The sequence below is a fragment of the Cervus elaphus genome, chromosome 23 (genome assembly GCF_910594005.1).
Source record: "Cervus elaphus chromosome 23, mCerEla1.1, whole genome shotgun sequence".
NCBI lineage: Eukaryota > Metazoa > Chordata > Mammalia > Artiodactyla > Cervidae > Cervus > Cervus elaphus.
In genome coordinates this window covers 74,094,615-74,113,358 of record NC_057837.1, presented here as the reverse complement: position 1 = coordinate 74,113,358, position 18,744 = coordinate 74,094,615, and the positions used below count along the sequence as shown (strand labels likewise).

The 18,744-nt window shown below is 53.4% G+C and overlaps 1 protein-coding gene across 3 annotated transcripts in view; it reads right to left on the bottom strand.

Moving 5' to 3' along the window:
- The window catches only part of SLC12A5 (solute carrier family 12 member 5), a 36,799-nt gene that overhangs the window by 16,673 nt on the left and 1,382 nt on the right, over positions 1-18,744 (bottom strand). For 2 of the 3 annotated variants that reach the window (XM_043883471.1, XM_043883472.1), the window contains exons 2-8: positions 6,608-6,702; positions 6,157-6,288; positions 5,756-5,902; positions 4,907-4,961; positions 4,287-4,417; positions 2,091-2,332; positions 904-1,115 (exon numbers count right to left, since the gene is read on the bottom strand). In XM_043883471.1, coding sequence (XP_043739406.1) covers positions 904-1,115; positions 2,091-2,332; positions 4,287-4,417; positions 4,907-4,961; positions 5,756-5,902; positions 6,157-6,288; positions 6,608-6,702 — 1,014 coding nt within the window. Of the gene's footprint in view, positions 1-903; positions 1,116-2,090; positions 2,333-4,286; positions 4,418-4,906; positions 4,962-5,755; positions 5,903-6,156; positions 6,289-6,607; positions 6,703-12,283; positions 12,678-18,744 lie in introns of those variants that run through there. The other variant, XM_043883473.1, reaches the window with a different exon arrangement.

Here is an 18,744-nt window from a genome sequence, read left to right as displayed (position 1 = left end):
TGTCATCCACCACTCTCAGTAAGAAAACCATCATCTCTCACCGGGACTCAGCATCAGCCTCCTCCTAGACTCCCTGACTCAGTTCCCTCCTTGCTCTGAACCCATCCACATTAGCAGCTGGAGTGAACCTTCAGAAACAACAAACTGACCATGTCCACCTCTTACTCAGAACCCTTTGGCGGCTCCTCATCACCCTCAGAACACTGTCCAAACTCTTCAACATGGCTTCCAGGGCTGACCACAGTCTGGCTCATGTCAGTCTCCCCGACATCATTTCTTGCCCCTCCTTCCCTTGCACTTTATGCCCCAGTCATACCAAATTACTCATGGTTGGAAGGGCACAATATGCCCTTCTGTGTTTGCATGCTTTTAGGCAAGCTGTTCTTCTGCCTGTAATTCCCTTATTCCCCTTGTATAGTTGAAAGCCTCTTATTTGGTCTTCAAAACCCTTCTCAGATGAATCCAGGAGGCCTTGTCTTACCACCTTATACACATGACCACTCCCTCCCTTGGGAGAACTCTGTTCATTGAATGCACATCTACACATGTCATAATTTATTTGCTATTACATCTGTCTCTGCTATTAAACTCCTTGAGGCCAAGAACTGTGACTTATTTATGCTGTGTTCCTGATGCTCAGCACAGCGCTAGGCATTTAGCAGGTGCTTAGTGAATACTCGCCAAACTGATGGCTTTCTTTCCCACTAAATGAAAAGGCACGCAAGGGTTCCCTTTCATCTCTACCCCTCTGTGATCCCAAGGATAGAACATGGCCCAGAGTAGGTGCTCAATTAAAATGGATCGAATTTAACTGAATCCCAAAGAGAGTCCCTTAATCCTAACTGATTAGTCCACAATCCCTGCAGTGTTCCCTGGACACCAGACCTCTTCCCTCCCTCAGACCTTTGATGAGGCCACTGGCAGCGCCAGGAATGCCCTGGATCTCCGTGACATTGTTTCGCATGAAGTACTCATCACAGGTGGCGTTGAGGAATCGGGAGGAGCAGAAAAGGCCCCAGAGCCGTGTGGTCACTGTCTCATTTCCTTCCCACGCCAGCTTGGCACAGACATCAAAGCCATGGCGAGACAGTGTGCGGTTCCCCAGGAGGCAGATCCTAGGGAGAGAAACAAGGGAGGAAGGTGGGGAGGGATGTAACCTTGCCCTGGTTTCATGGTAGAACTGCCAGGGGAGCACGAAGAAACACAGATGCCAGGGCCCCACATCCAGAGATTTCCACTTAATTGGGATGGAGCCCAGGATCAGCATTTTTTCAAGGCTCCTAACCACTGGTCCGCTAGGGAATCTCCTCCCTCCCAAGTGACTCTAGTATGAGCCAGGGCAGAGAACCACTGCTTTCCTGCGAGGCTGTTTCAGCACCACGGACAGCAGTCTCAATGTGCCAGTCTTCTGAACTGTGTTATGTAGGGAAATGTGTCCTAGGGAGACAGGCTGAACCAAGAGGGACCTGAGCCCGTAGACCCTCTCTTCTGTGTCCTGTCCTACGATAGAGAAGGTGTTTAATACTAAGAGGTTGTCTCATTCCATAAGGTTGTTCCCCACCCAAGAAAGCTTTCCCTCACATGGACTGGTCATCCCTTCAGAAATCTTTCCACTTGACTCTTCCTAACTCCACCTGAGTGAGCGTGCTCACTCGTGTCCAACTCTGTGACCCCATGAACTGTAGCCTGCCAGGCTGCTCGGTCCATGGGATTTTCCAGGCAAGAATACTGGAGTGGGTTGCCATTTCCTCCTCTAGGAGATCTTCCCAACCCAGGGGTTGAACCCATATCTTCTGCTTGGCAGGTGGATTCTTTACCTCTGAGCCGCCTGGGAAGCCCAGCTCACCAGCAAGCAGTTGACCCTTGCAAGGGAAACTGTGCCCACCTCTAAAAAAACTTACCCCACCCTAAAGAGATTTACCTGAAATCAGGAGAGGTTTTCCCTCCCAAGAGAGTTTACTCTGGATCCACAACCACTCTGATTCTGAGGGCTAGGGGCAGGCTGGGGGTGGCAGAGACTAGTGTGAAGACCCTGAAACCAGCCCGGGAGGAGGGGGAGGGTGCCTGACGCGCAGAGCAGCCGCACTTACGGGAAGTTGGGTGGGTCGAAGGCAGACTTGATGACCCCAGCATAGATGGCCAGGATGGAGAGGATGACACAGCCCAGGAAGACGAGGGCGAACTTGTTGACGTACTTGACGCCCACAAACACCACAGTGGCCATGCAGGTGAGCACACAGGTGCCATACACACGCATGTTGTTCAGCATGGCTGCCGCCTCCCCGCTGGCATCTTCTGCCTTAAAAATGGCCATGGCTGGGAAGAGGTAAGCCTGTGGGAAAGGGGTGCGGCGGTCAAGCAGGCAACCCCGTGGGGACCAACGAAGAACCACCCCAAGGAAATAACCTGAGGCGCAGGCAGGGCTTTGGAGAAAAAGATAACTCTTCACAGCATATTTACAGTAATCCGAGACTAGGAAAGACATCCAATGATAGGGTCTGTCCCACGAAGACTATATATAGTCATTATACAGTCATTAAAAGATGATACTGCAAAAATGCTAGGAGAAATTATTAATTTCTATCATTTGTGTTATCAAGTATAAGTATTAATGATTATTTATTGTCTTTATTATTTAATTAGAAAGGCAGATATAAATTAGACATTCATCCCTAGAGGTTTGGGTAAATTAATCATGGTATTTCCAAATAGATTATGTAGCTACTAAAAAGGACAACAAAGATTTATATGAACCAACTTTAAAAAGCTATCCCTGTTAGACTGGATAAAAACAATCTATTTTTAAAGAGAATGTGTCTTATCTCATTTTTGTAAATATATATATGTGTACTTACATGTGAATATATACACACATACGTGTGTATATATGTCTGTCTGTGTGTAGATACATCAAAATGTTAACAGTCGTTTCCCCTGAATGGTAAAAATGTGAATAATCTTTATTCTTTTTGCACATCTGTATTTTCCATATTTTCTATATGAAATATTAATATATTTATATTGTTACAAAAGATATTTTCAGTTGTAAGTGATATTTGCAAAGAAAGTTTTGAACTATTAGAGAAATCTATAGTTTTATAAAGACAAAATGCAATATCATAAAGAAACACAAAAACTAGAAGATACGCCAAAACGTTAATGATGACTTTCTTCAGGAGATTGTTATTTCCCTTTTAACAGTCTTTGATTTTTTCCAATTTATCTTTTTAAATTTTCCAATTCAATGGGTAGAATTACTTTTATAATAATTTTTTAATTTTGTAAAAGCCATATAGGTCTATTATTATTCTCTCACAATTTGGCTTCTTGGGTCTTTTATTCCCCATCTATCCTTCCTGACTCTGGACTTCTCCAATCTGTCCCCAAGCCAGAAGCTGAAACATCTGTTAGTTCTAGTTCTCTAAAGCAATGCAGTCGGGTGGACATGCACAGGCTTCAGAGTCAGAAAGACACAGTTTCACGTCCCTTCCACATGCCCCTTTAACTCTCTGAGCCTCGCCTTCCTCACCTGTAAAATGAAGATATCTAACTCATGCAAGAGTTGTGAGAATAAAATAAAACGACACATGGCCAGCCACGGGGCCTGGGTAGAATATGTGTCTGGGAAATGTCAGCCTGGCTCTCTATATACCAAGGAACCTTCAGCTCCCACTTCCTCCTGCAGGGGCAGGAAGAACTGAGACCCAAGTCAGCAGCTGTCCACTTCAGACACTGCCCAGGGCCCTGACTGCTCATCAGTCACTGCTTCTGACATCTCTTTCTCAGCTCCTTCTTCTCAGCAACCCGCCAGCCTCTGCCCTCTACCGTTCACATCCACAGAGTGCCTAGCACTGCCCCCTGGCACGTAGTAGGCGATCATTGAGGGACATGACTGTTATCATTTCTACCATGACTGTACTCTTCCTGACCCACCTCTTGCCAGTCAGTCGCCGAGTGACCTTGAGCAAGTCGTCTCACCTCTCTGAGCTTCTCATTTGTAAAATGGGCATAATAATACTTAAACCTCGTGAGGATTCAAGCTAATGACTGTAAAGCACTTGGAACTCTGCTGAGAGCACAGTGGGTGCCTGATAAACGACAGCTGTTCACGTTACATAATTAGTGTATCCTGTCTCCCCAACTAGACTGTGAACTCTTTAAAGACAGAACCACATCTGATATCCCTCTGGCCTTACTGAGTGACCCAGTCTACAGGAGGTGTCCAGGGAGTATCTGTTAACTGACTGCCAGCCCGCAACCCACACCTCCTCCCCGGACCCTCTTACCAGCAGGATTTCAATGGTGCCCAGGATGTACATGGCCCCAGCAAACGTGGTGCCCAGGTAGAAGCAGAGGCCCACGGCACCCCCAAACTCTGGACCCAGAGACCTGGAAATCATGTAGTAGGAGCCGCCAGCTGCAGAAAGAATCCAGTATTGGCAAGAGGTTCAAGGGACCCTGGGCTGCTGTAAGGGGTGAGGGGGGGATCAGAGACAGTGGTGGGAAGGGGGTTGCCCTGGGCCTCACAAGCCTTACAGGCTGTAGCGGAAGACCCAGCCAAACACTGAGTGGGTTTTACAGCACTAATTACCATGTTGCTAATTACCCCTCTAAGGAGGTCATGGCTCCAAAAACAGGATGATGGTGAAGAGGGTCTCAGACAAAGGGAAGAGATTTTTCATCGCCCCGTTCAACACCACCAACAGCCTCCTTCCCCTCCCCTTAAGAAGGCTACCCCCACTGACTCCACAAACATCACAGCCCAGCCCCAGGCCTGCAGTATTGCCTCTTGGGGTTCCTGAGGGCGCCCATAGCTCTGGGCACTGCCCCTCCTTCCTTCCAACCACCCAGGTCCCCCTCCCACCCGGCCAGGGCCCCTTCCCCTCCAGGCGGCCCCATCACGTACCAGGCACGACACCATTGGTTGCGATTGCACTCATGGAAATGGCCGTCAGCATCGTCTGTGAGGACAGAGATCACCGTCAGGGCGGCAGCTACCCCATAAGCACCCGCCAAACCCACAAGTCCTCTTCCACTGAGTTTCTCCTTGGTACGGTTCCAACTCCTACTCCTGCCAAGTCCTTCTTGTCCAGAAAAACCTCTTCTTCACCCAGCACATGGAAGGAACGCAAGCTCTTGCATCAGAGAGCTCTGGAAACCCCAGCTTGGCCTCTGACCAGCTGTCTGACTGGAGGAGACACGTCACTTCAGTTCTCTAAGCCTCTGTTTCTTCGTTTATTCAATAGGCAGGTGTACCAGCTTCGGCACTGGCTACTGCACATGTCGAGGGGGGAATCGCAGGTCACACGTGAGGAAGCATAAATGTCACGGAAAGTAGGTGTTTAGTGAACATGTGGTTTTTTTTTTGAGTGAATGGGAAGAATTCAGCCAGACCTGTTTGGGACCCATCATCCCGTTTTCTTGTGAGTCGAAACCTACCAAAATGTTAACTGTTGTGGGGCTGTAGGTGGATCTAATTTATTAATGTACACCTATCTTTTTTTATCAATGAGTCTGCAGCACCTGCACCCACACAGATCCAGGTGACACCTGGTTGATGGCCATCAGGGATGAGCCTGGGAGAGGCTGGAAGGCCCCGTCAGACCTAATTTCCTCTCCAGGATTATACGCAGTGGTTCATATAAAAAGCTCAGGTCTCGTGCTCCCCACCCCCCTTCCCTTCCCCTCCCACCCCCAGGTGCCCGCTCAACCCCCAGCTATCAGGGAAGGGAGGCGAGGGGAGGGAGTCACTCACACAGGAGCAGCAGATGAAGACCATGCAGAAGGCCTCTATGATGCCTGCGATGCCCACCACCCACGTGAGCCGCAGGAAGAGGATGACCCCAAAGATGTTCTGCAGGCACGGTAGGTACACGCCCATGAAGGTGCCCATGCGGGGGGCCTGCCAGGGAGGCTGGCGTCAGTCTCTGCTGCCCCCAATCCCTACCAGCACCCCAGGCCCTCTCCTCTTCCCCATACTTTCATCCCCCTTCCCTCCCCCACCATCTCTACACCTCATCCCCTCCCTCCGCCTCCACCTCCTATCCTTCTGTCTCCATCATCCACCCCTTCACCTGAATCCCTTTTTCCTCGCCCGCCTTCTCTCTCCTCCAGCCCTTTTGTCCTCCCCCAGCCCTTCTTCCCCAAGGCCCTCACCTGCACCGGCTTCTTTTTTCCACCCTCGTTGTTTTCTGCCTCCTCGTGCTCCCTGCTTCCCTGGGGCAGGTTTGTGTAGTTGGCCAGGCCACTGAGCAGGGAGGACACCATGGGGCTGGTGTCCATCTCCTCCTGTGGAGGGAAATTGTTGGTGTTGGGGCACCAGGGTCTAGAGGAGGGTGAGCCAGGTGGTAGGAGACAGAGAGAGATGGGGACCAGGAGGCAAGCCGTTGAGACTGGGATGAAAGGGGAAGGGAGAGAGGGGGTTAGGATAAGATGTGGGGGAGCAGGGGGAAAGGGAAAGAGAAGAAGGGATGGGGAGGTTCAAGGAAGGCGGACCTGAGGGAGCGATAGAGAGGAGGGGACAGTGCCCCCAGGGAAGGAGGGAGGGAACGGCTGATGAAGGTGGAGCTGAATCTTGGGGGGAGTCCCAGGACCCCAAGCAACCCACCTCAAACAGGGCCATGTTCTTGCCGTCATATTCCTTCCCCTTCTCTGTGTCGGTGCTATTGATGAAGGGGCTGCTCTCCTTGGGGTTGCCATCACCTGAGAAGGCAGAGGAGTGAGAGACTTGGCATCAAGTGTTTGTTGCCCGTCTGCCGGGGCATCCAGCTGGATGGCCACTTTAACTCGCTGAACCTCAGTCCACACACTGAAAACACGAGCTAATGCTACCACCCTTGCAGAATTTTAGTTCTGTATAACAAACCTAGTGCACTCCCTGACATGTGCAGGGTATTTAATGAATGTGGAAGTACTTCCTTGCTCTGGTTGGGGGTGGGGGGCCCTACTTCATTCATCAGGGCACCCAAGACTCTCCAGAGTTCCCGCCTTGACCGAAACTGGCCCACTCTGGTGTTTGGGGGGCGAGGGTGGAAGCATGCTCTTTCCTAGAGGGGAGGCAGAGACCACTGCAGTCTGAGGCCCCCAGGATACTCTGCCTCTTGGAAAAGTGACCCTCTTTGGCATATCCTGTGACCCTGGTTCATCTTCAGTCATTGTGTATTTACTGGATGTCTCCTGCATGCCTGTGTGGGCCTGGGGGTGGGGGAATAAAACACAGCCTAAGACCATCCCTGCCCTTGGGGAACCCAAAGGCAGGGGAGATAAACCCATAGCCAGGAGTTTCCAACCCAGAGTGGTAAGTTGTGGGGCAGAATATGAACGATGGACTGTGGGAACACGGAAGAAGCACTCAGCCCAGCCTGGTCTGGGTCACGGAAGGCTTCCCAGAGGAAGTGACGTATTGGCTGAGAATTGAAGGATGAGTAAGAGCTAGACTGGGAGGGAGCCGGGAGGGTGTTCCAGGCAGATAGAACAGCAGAACAGCGTGTTCGATGGCCCAGAGGTGAGAGCGAGCTGGACTGGGTTACAGGGCCTGAAAGAAGTTTGATCTGGAGGAGTCTAAGGAAGGGGAATGGGGGGAGGGGCGCTGGAGGATGGAGGAGAAGCATATGAAGAAAATGAGGCTAGGAAGGTAGGTGTGGGCTGGGTCCTTAAGTGACTAGCCAACCAAGTTAAGGATTTTGGACTTCATCTAGAGGACAGTGGGAAGTCACTGAAGAGTTTCAGGCAAAAAAGGACCGTAGACAAATTTGTGTTTTAGAGCAATCACTCTGGCCTTTTGACGAAGAATAGAGAAGTTATTTAGGGGGGACTTTCCTGATGGTCCAGTGGTTAAGACACCATGCTTCCACTGCAGGGGGGATGGGTTCAATCCCTGGTTGGGGAACTAAGATCCCACATGCCAAAAAAATAGGAAAAAAAAAAATGCAGAAGCTAAGGACTTTCAGAAATCTGGACAAGGACTGATGATACCCCAGACCAGAGCAGTGTGGAAAAGTGAGCAAACTAGAGAATTATTGGCACACATTTCTATGCCAGATGCGTGAGGATGTGAGAAGGAGGGATCTAGGATAATGCCTGGGTTTCTAGCAGAGGTAAATGGGTGGAGGATGGTGCTATTTAATAAATGGAGGGAAAAGAGGGAGACTGGGGGTGGGGAAGAGGCTGAATTTGATTGATGGTGAGGCACTGTAGGACACTCAAGAGAACTTGTCCAGAAGCCCTTGGATATATGGATCAGCCTGGGATCCAGGAGAGAGGCTGGGCATGAGAATCAGGGGTAGCCCGTGAAAAGTTGTGTAGCAAGTGTGTGGAACCATGTGCCTGGATGAGATCATGCAAGGAGGAAGTCTCTAGGGCATTAAGGAGAGGGTCCTTTCAAAGAGACCTACACACACACACACAGGCACACTCCCGTGGCTCCAGCCATCACACTTTCTCAATTTTCAGGGCTGAATCCCAGTAGTAGACATCTCTCTGGACTCCAATGACCAAAACAGAAGTGAAGTGGAGGCCCTACATATTCTGAATTTCCTGTCCCCTCATCTCCTGACCTCTCTCTCTCTCTCCATCTCCATTCTGCTCAAATCCTCCCCATCCTCTCCTCCTGAAAACCTCCCTTAGTCTCTCAGCCAGGGTCCGTCCCCAAAGCATGACCTGCTAGAAATCCAGTCTCATCCTGACTCAAAACTGTGGAAGTGATGCCTCACGTCCTCAAGGGAAACCCACCGCCCACCGTCTCCTGCCACTACCTCCGCTTCACTCATCAAGCCAAGAACTCCTGATCACCAAATGGGGCCTCTACCAACTCACTCTTCTCCTCAGGTACATGAGTTCCTGGGATTAGCAGACCGGTCCTGCCAGTGGGAGTCTGGCACGCATAATAGGTGCTCAGCAAAAAGTCTGTTGAGGTGAATTACCCCGGGCACCCTTCCTGACCCTTCAGGTCTCGGAAGAGCTCTTTGGGGCTAGAGAGCAGGAGAAAAAAAAGTAAGGTGGGTCCCTCTTCATTTTTAAGATGCTGACAAGAGGCCTCGTGTCACCACATTATAGCAGGAACTAGAGGGCTGGGGATGAGATGAGATGATAACCGTTTCTTAATGGTTAAGAAAACAGGCTGGAGTCAACAAGATATAGGTTCCAGTTCCAACTTCGTTGGCTGTGTCAACCCATTGGGCAAGTCACTTAAACTAAACCTCGATTTCCTACTTTGCAAAGGGATAATAATCGTGTTTAACTCAGGGCTGTGGTGGGGATTAAGTAAAATAATGCTTGTTCGGCATGCGTGTATTGGGCGCATAAGTGTACTTATTGCTATTACTATTACAATCCCGAATATTACTAATATACGTGGTACCCCACCAACCCTGGCCGCCCTATCCCACACTCCTTCCCCAGCGACAAGATTTAGGGGCCCCGACTCCTGTGCGTTCTCCTCCCCGCGGCTCTTCGGGGTTAAGACCGTCAGGCACGAGAGCCCCCCATTCCTTTCACACCCCTCCCCTCCTCCTTCCTGGGGGCGCGCGGAGCGTGCAGGTCGGAAAAGAGGGCGTCCTGGCCGGAGACCGGGCATCGGAGCAGCCCCGCGCCGGTCTCCATGGCGACCGCGCGGGCAGAGAGCGCAGCGCGGAGCAGAGCCGGCCACGCGCCCGCAGCGGCTTATGTAACGCGGCGCGCAGCGCGGAGCTAGACTCCGGGCCGGATCCCAGCCAGGAGATGAGGGCAGGGGAGGGGGCAGCTCGTGGGCTTGTCCTGGATCGCGCTTTTCCACCCTCCGTCTGGACGGGACGCCAGGCCCCAGCCTGATCTGCCAGGGCTGATTTCGACCCCTCCCTGGAACCCCGGTTGAGGGGGAAGGGTGAGTTTCATGAGCCCTCAGAGGGGCAGGACCGCGAAGGGGGATCTCGCCCCTATTCCCTTAGCCGGGAGTCAGAAGGCTGGGAGATCGCCGTGCGGCGCGCGCGAGAGGCCGGGCCAGACAGTGGCTGAGCCCTCTCCGCCCCCGCCCTCGCCCCCGCCCCCTGGGAGCTCTCAGCCCGAATCGGCTTTCAATTAAGCTGCGGCCGCCAGAGCTCCCAGGGAGGAAACAGACTAGCGGCGCGGGCTAAGGAGCCTCCCCTGGGGGCCTGGGGCCAGGCCTGGGGGAATCCCCAAGTCAGATGAGGGGAGTAGGGGACGGCGTCAGACCCCAAGAGGAATGGAGACCTGGGAGCCAGAGACAATATTCTTGTGTTCTTTAGTCCAGAGGAGCCTACTTTCTCTGGTCATTCCCACCTCCCCGAGGTCAGGACCTAGGTCTCCTACATTTCCAAGAACCTAAGTTCAGAGATGCCGGATTTCCTCGGTTTGATGGTCTTCCCTCAAGCCCCGGAGGTCCTTGGACCACCCCATCACCGTCTCCAGGTGCCACTGGGAGGCCTTCTTTCTCTCTCTGGGGCCAAAATGCCTGACCCAGGTCCTGGCCGCTCTAGTTTCAGGTCCTGGCCACTCAGAGAGAGAGAGAGAGAAAGTCTGCAGACCAGTCTGCTACACTCAGAGTCTGGAAAACTTGTGGGGAGGGGGTAGAACTGAAGGGAGTTCCTAGTTGGAGTCCTGCTGCACACTCTTTTCTAGGCCACCTGAGACCCCACAGAAATCCCGTGGCCCAGGAAGGCGCCATCGTCAGGGTAGGGCAAGCAGGGCCTGGGGGACTGGACCAAACCCTGTGTCTGGGGGAGCAGAGCCCCCTCCTCAGAGTGGAAACATCTGAAGGGGATCCCATGTGGGAATGACACCCCCACCTTCGTTCCCTAGGAGCAGCGACGGGATGCCCGGCTCTGCTGCAGACTCGACTTTGCCAAACCACCCCCCTCCCGCAGCCTGAACCTGCTATGGAGGAGGGCGCCTGCGGATTGACCCCAGGGTCACTGGGGAGATGGATGAGTTAGACAGCCAATAGTTCCTGCCCCTACTCAGCTTCAGGGAGGAAGAAGGGGTGTCAGAGGATGAGGGACCCTGATGTCCACAGCCTTCCCAAGCGACCACTTGGCTCTGACTTGGACCCAGGATCCGGAGGACTTCAAGTCCAGGCTGCCAGTCCCTGAAGGACCCTGTGCTTTCAGCCTTTAGGGCCCTTGGGCCATCCCCCAGGGGAGGTCTGCAGGAGTCTTGGCCCAGAGGGTCAAGCAATGCCCAGGGGAGCGTTTGAAGGCGCTGAGCGCAGACAGCCAGAGCAGGAGGCGCGCTAGTGCGCAAGGGACGCAGCGCCGCTGGAGGGTGGGGGGTGGGGGCGGCTGACAGCCGTGATGGATGGCTGAGACCGCTGGGGGGCGGCGGGGGGCCTGGGAGCCCGAGGGGGTGGCTGGCCTCGAAGACCTCGGAGCAGGGAAACCGCGGAGGAGGGCGGGGGAGAGCGAGAGCCGCCAGAGGACTCGCTCCAAGCCCCTCTGCTCCTAGCGAGTCTCCGCACCCACCGCAGCGCGTCCGCAGTGTCCGCGCCACGGCGCCGGGGATTCGGCCGCTGGGACCCCATTCCTGAGGCCTCACTGGGGAAGCTAGCAGAGCTGACTAGAGAGACTCCCCTCTGCCCCACCCTGGAAACCTCACAGCTATCCCAGGGTACCCAGAGGAAAGGGAAACGGGAAAGAAAGGAGGGTGATCTTGCTTCCCGTCCTGAAAAGGAACCCATGGGAACGTGAGAGGAAGGAAATTCGGCAAAGTAGAGCTGAAAATCCCCAGAGGAGGTTCGCTTCAGTCGGAGGTCGGACCTCGGGCAGCTTTGGGGGAGGGGGCCCGGGCTGCACCCCTTAAGGAGACGCCGCAGCCGGACGGGGGCTGTCATATGGCTCCAACCCCCCCCCCATAGGCACCTTCCCCCCACCTTTCAGCTGGAAGTCTCAAAACGAGGGACTGCAGCAGACTGCGCCCCCCCAACCCCCGCGCTCTGCACCAGGACGCCAGGGTCCCTTCTCGGGAAAAGGAGCCCTCCTCCCGCCCGTCGAGCTCCACGTCAGCCCATACTAGCTCTTCCAACCCTTTTCCACCGACTCCCCTGCTTAGCTAGCCCACGTCTGCCCCCGGGCCGTGGGCAGTGGCAAGCCCTCGGCGCCCAGTTCTGGCCCCGGGCGCGGCACATTCCAGCACCTCGCACAGAGCCTGGCGCATTCCAATGGAGCTAGGCTCCAGGCCGACTTGGGCGCCCACCGCCCGGGTCAATCCCAGCCTCGCCTCCAAAGGAGGCGGCCCCCCGCTCGGTCTCTAACCCCAGGGCTGCTTCCTCTCCTCGCCGCCCCCGATAGCTTACCAGGGTTGGCTCCCCCATCGCCGTCCTCGCAGTCCGTCAGGTTGTTTAGCATGGTGGCGGCGCGGCGCCGGGCCCGGGGATGGCTGCGCCGCCTCGCCCGCGCCCCTCTGCCTGCCTTCGCCGCTCTCGCTCGCTCTAGCTCTCTCTCGCTCTCCGCTCCACGGAGGAAGAAGCTGCAGTGCCCGCCCGCCCGGCGCACACACACTCGCACACGGACACACGCTCACACCCGCGCGCGCCCCCTCTCAGCGGCGGCGCGGCTCACCTCATCCCGTATGCAGGAGGCGTGAGCCACTGGCGGGGTTTTGGGGGGGGGAGCGACGGAGGGAGGAAGAAGAGGGGACGAGGGGCGGGCAGTGCGCTCCCGGAGGCCCCCTCGCACGGAACCTGGGGGCTTGCACCGGTGGGATGGAGAGGGTGCTGCGGGGGACGGGGCCTCGCCTCCCAGGAGCAGACGCAGCTCTGCCCGCCCCCCACTCTCCAGCGCAGGCGGGGCCGGCACGTGGGCAGGTGCCATCCCGCGCCCTAAAAATAACGGCAGGGAACTAGGTCGCGGCCGCGGGGAGGCGGCCCCGCAGCGGCTGCCTGGCCGGGGGTCTGGGCTAACCCCTAGAGAGAAGATGCTAGGATCTGAGGCGGCAGGGGGAGCGCGCCGTGGAATATGAGTCCCTGGAGAGCCTGCCTGCAAAGCTGGGGAGGCCGGCCCTGAAGAACGGCGTGGAATCGTGCCCTCGCCCACAATCGCTGCTCAGGAGGCTGGAGCTGGGGATGTGTGGAGGCCAGAGCCTTTAACTCAAGCACCGTGCTGGCCCCCGAGGGGTCAGGGTCAGGGGCTGAACTGTCTGGCTCATCCTGGCTTAAAATGGGAGGCATGAGTCTGAGGAGTTGCAGTGAACCCTTTCTTTCTGTTTAGACCGATAGAGGTCTCAACGTCTCACCTCAAAGGCAAATCACTGGAGTCCCAAAACAAGGGACCCTCCCCCACCCCACTCCGGCGCAAGGAACCTGGGAAGGAGAGGTGGTGAGGAGGAGAGAAGGCGGCAGTGAGGTTCTGGAGCGCCGATTCCCCACTAGGGATGGTGCAGCCTCTGGGGAGGGCAGGCCGGTCGCAGGCTGGCCAGGAGTGGAGTGGGGGAGGGGAGAATGAGGCCGCCTGTCAGTTTGGGACCAGATTTTCTCCTGGGGCGGGAGAGTCTAATCCCCTAATCCAGGATTGCTTTCTGAGGATTCCAGAGCTGACATGCTTTCTGCGTTCCTCCCCCTCCCCTGACACCAGTACCCTAGAAGCTTGATTGTCCTGGGACCCCCTCAGCACTCCAAGACTCCAGGCTCGAGCTGGTGGGGAAAGATCTTAGGAAGCAGTATCAGCAGTGTGGACCCTTTGAGCCCCAGCAAGATGGAAACATCCAATGAAGAGAGCAGATCAAGGGGAAATATTTTTGAGACTCACCCAAGCTCCCAGCAGTAGCCCTGTAAGTTTCAGCGGAGTTCCAGGCCTGGAGAGGATGGTTCCAATCATCTTAGCTAATGTATAGCTTTCATTTTACAGGTGAAAAAGCTAAGGCCCATTGTTGATGGGGATGGGGGGAAATGACTGCCTATGAACACAATGCCAGTGAATGGCAGAACTTGGCCTAGAATCCAGTTTCCTTTATTCCAGTTTAGGACTCTTTTCCTCAACATAACCTCTTTTGAAATGGGTCCTGCCTCCAATAGAAGAGGCAAAAATGCAGTCATATCCAAACTGCTCAGTGCCTCTGATCTTTGGCTACTAACAAAGGAACAGGGACTGGGTTGGAGATAAACTCTCTCCCTTTTCTTGTGCTCAGGCTTCAGAGGTGCAGGGCCAGAGTAGCCTCTCAGCCTGCAATTGGAGGTGGGCCCAGAAGATCTTCAAGGATCCTAGAAAAAATAAATCTGCACCACTAGAGATCCAGTTCTAGGACGTGAGTTTTTCAGGACCATGGACAGGGCCTGCTGCTCAGATTCTGTTGTCACACATGTGTCACTGACTTCAGACTGGCTCAACCACAGAGTCTTCAGCAGCTAACTGAAGTGGGACTCTGAGGCATCCTCCAGTAAGATAACCCCTTCACTGGATTTTATGGACACTGGAAGGACTCTTTAGGGTGGAGAGCTAGCTATTCAGACAAGGTGTGAGAATTGGCCTTCTTGGTTTTCCCAGAAAGAAAACCACCCACCCACACACAAAAATTGCAATGAGTTTAAATTGGTGACAGGGGTTAAAGGGTTTGCAGGTGGGTAGGCCAGTGTTCAAGAATTTTTAAGCACTGCATTTCACAAACCACCACCACCACCATTATGCTTTTCTACTACTCTGTAGAGACAAGTAATACAATAAAACGTGTAATATGTTTGAGAAGTGCTGAGAAACAAATGCTGAGGTTTTTCAGCAATCCTGGGTGTGGGATGTTCCCCTGGGGGTATTTTCCATTTGTGGTCCAGAGCCCTGGCCATTCAGGGAGGGACTGAGCCCACCCACAGAGAAGATCTAGATCCCAAGGGAGTAGATGAAGGCAGGCATGATCCTCTTCCCCTGGTTGTCCCATCTGGGCACCCTCACCAGATCTCCTATCTCACAAGGCATCCAGGATTCAGGGGATAGTGGTGCTGTCCTGTCCTCTGCCACAAAACTCTGCATTTCCTTGGGCAAATCTGGGTTCCTCTCAGGCCCTGAGTATCTCCATCTATAGAATGAAAGAGTGAAGCTGCATAATCCCTGGGCCTTCTTCCCACCCTGAAAATTCTCCATGTGCTCTCCATTTATCTCAGACCAAATGCATGGAGCTCTTCACAAGGAGCCAAGACCAACCAAGGAGATAGCCACAAGGGGAGACCCAGTCCTTTGATGCCCATTCTGGCCTCAGGCCAAGCCTCTGCAGTGAGGCTTTCAGAAAACACATCGCAGGCACCTCCTGCACTGGCAGCCTGGCCTTGGCCAGTAAGGGTGACCCTCAGCTCTGAGCCCCAGGAACATGGCTGCAAGCTCAGCACCCCATCCCCGCCCAGAGCCCTCGGAGGATCTACGGCCAGGGGCATCCTGTCATTAAATCATCACGAGGTGCAGAGCCTGCCACGGGTCTTATTTCTCAACTCTGAGTCTCTAAAATTCATCTCCCCATCCACTTATGCTTCTGAGAGAGAGAGAGAGAGAGAGAGAAGGTCAGGGAAACTGCCTCCTAATATCAGGATTTGGACACTGGAAGGAACTTTGTAAGTTATTTTTTAACCAGCCCTCATATCTGGGGAAATTGGAAGAAATGGAAAGCTATGAATTCGCTCCATGGGATGAACCTGTGGCAGACTAGGGACCAGAATATGGCTCCCTGAACTCCAGCCCAGGGTCCCAGCCATTGAATCAGGACAAGGAGCTGTTTGGAAGAAACTGGAGCTACTTGATGGGGTCCTCTTTCTATGAAAGGTAGGCATAGTGTTCCTCTTTCTGGCTCAGTCCCTATCCACCCTTGTCTCTATATCACTATCCCCACAGCCTAAACCACCCACCCCCAGCTCTGGCCTCATGGAACTAAGGCCCTGAACTCCATTCTTCACTCATCTCTTCCCCACTGGGAGGGCCCCTCCTCTAGACCCAAGCCCTCACCATGAATTGATGAGTCTGGGGCAGAGCACACCCCCCCCCCCACACACACACACAGGGCCTGCTGCAGACACGTCAACCACCATCATCTCCGTGGTAACCAGGGGCTTAATTAACAGGCTGCAGCCCTGTCACCATGGCAATGGCACCCCGACAGCCCCCCATTCCTCTACAGATTCAGTCCATCTTCCCTCTTTCTCAACCAGGACCCCCTTCACACTGTACCCACCCCCATCCCCCCCCACCTGGAGAAGCTGGTGCCCGCTGATCACTCTGGTTCATTGAGAAGAGGGGAGGGGAGGTGAGGGGGATGAGAGACAGAGAGAGAGAGAGAGAGAGCAGCCCATCACCATGGCAACTACAGCCCCGTTCATAACCAGTTTGTTGCCATGGTAATTCCCAAGGCTCACCTTGGGCTGAGGTAGTGGGCAGTGAGGTTCAGAGTCCTGGGCTGATGAGTGGGTGACCGGAGAACTCCTTGGATAGGCTGGAGAGCTCCAGATCAGATATTTATACCAATAATTCAGTGTTGTTCTTCCCAATTTACAGATAGAGACTGAAACATGAGGTTTGGGTATGGGGGAGGTAGAGAACATCACCTTTCTAGATCATCAAAGAATCTAAGCATTTTTATGGCTAGAAGGACCCTCAGATAGCTTCCTGTTCAACTTCTCTATATACAGCTGGGGAAATTGAGGCCCAGAGAGGGGAAGCAATGTGCCCAAGGCCATACCACAGAGCCTGGGCTAGAGTGTGGATGGGCTACACTGTGGTCTTGCTCCATCCCCCTAGCACAAGTTGGCTTCCTCTCACTCCAGGGGACACATCTCAACTCCTGTTAGTCTTAACCATGCCCAGCACTCTTCACAACGCTCTGTCTTCCTCCGTGAGAAACAGACATAGCAAGGACCAATACAAAGGATGGAGGAGTAGATCAGAGTTGTAACAATTGATCCCAGGTCCAGCCAAGTAATCATCAATCTTCCCATGGTACAGATGAGGCAACTGAGGCATGTGGGCTGCAGCCCAGGAATAGTGGTAGATTCAAGGATCAGCTTTTGAATTGCTTCATTCCTTCCCCATAAGTCGTATCCCCTCCTATCCTCTGGCAACAGGAAGCACCCCCAGGGACAACAAACTCCACTCCCTGGGTCCAGAATGAAAGACAATGCTTGTAAGTAAATGAACTACAAAAGGCTCCCCCAACCTTCCCCCACCTTCCACATGCTGCCATCTCTCCCCTAGGACCTGGGTGAGGGCAGCTGGTGGGGAGAGCATCCCCCTGGAGCCAGAGCACTGGCTCAAGAACAGCTGGGGGAAAGATACCGCCAGATTTTAAGTTCTCCTAGGGAGCTCTTATCTATTTCCCCACATACTGGCCTACCAAGGAGAGGTCCTGGAGGCTGTCTCAGGGCCTAAGAGGTTAAAAATCCCCAGATTAGGGGAAGGGATAGTTAGGGATTTGGGGAAGGTCATGTACACACTATTATGTTTAAAATGGATAATCAACAAGGACCTTAATTCTGCTCAATGTTATGTGCCAGCCTCGATGGGAGGGAGGTTTGGGGGAGAATGGATGCATCTATATGGATGGCTGAGTTCCCTCCCTGTTCACCTGACTACCACAACATTGTTAATCAGCTAGACCCCAATACAAAAAGAACAAGTTTAACGTTTGGGGGAAAAATCCCCAAATTACTCTGAAGATGGAACTTCAGTAACCTCATGCACACAGGTACCCACCCCACAGATAGACACAGAAATACACACAGCAACATGCCAGTCAGCACACTGGCATACAGTGACACACATAAGCACTGACTCACTGACTGTCCCACGGGTCAACAGAGCTAACGTGGGATGCTTCTCCCTCAAGACATGCAAAGATACACACACACCGCCTCTGCCAGAAGCCCACGGCATTCCAGATTCACATCCAATTTGCACACACACCTGCACAGCCAACACTGGGAGCTTTATTTTACTTCAGTATGCAGGAGCTTGGAAATGGGAACAGGAAGACTGAACAGTCGCCTTGAGATAAGAGAGAAAGCCATCTTATTTTCAGGCTGGGGGATGGGGAATGGCAGGAGAGAAAGCAAAGGGAGAGGAATTAGGAGCCTACAGCCCCTCCCCCTCTCACCTGATGAGCAGTAAGCACGTACTAAATGCCCAGCTGAGCGCTTGGCAGTCAGAACACAAAGGTAAAAGGATGAGGTCCCTGCCCTGGATATGTAAGAGACACACAAATAAATAACTTCCATCCACTGGGACATGTGCTATAATGGTGCACTGGGTGGGCAGAAGAGGAATGTCTGCCTCTGCCTAGAAGTGAGAGAAAGTGAAAAAGAGTTTCAGAAAAGGTTAAATGAGCTATAACTTACAGAGTGAGTAGGAGTTTCCCTGGCTAATGGAGGTGGGGAGAACAGGGACAGGTATACCAGGAGCAGAGGAGGGGAGATGTTGAATGACCAACTAAAGGGTTTGCCATTTATCCTACAAATGATGGGGGTGTTTATGAACAGGAAGCAGGCAGACCAGTGAGGAGGCTGGGGTCATGGCCACATGAGAGATGATGGATGTTTGGAGCAAGGTGATGATGTCAGGAGAGATGTGGCCAGATTCAGGATGAGTTTTGAAGGAAGTGACCAAGACATGAGGACCACTCAGATCTTGCAGGAGGAGAAAAGGAGGCATTGATGGCTCCCAGAGTTCTGACTTTTAAATCTGTAAGAATGGGAAGAACATCACTGAAAATGAGAAAAGGGACAGACATTATGGGAAAGATGAAGAAAGGAAAGAGCCCCCCATAATCCGAGTGACCACATTCAGGATGCGGTTG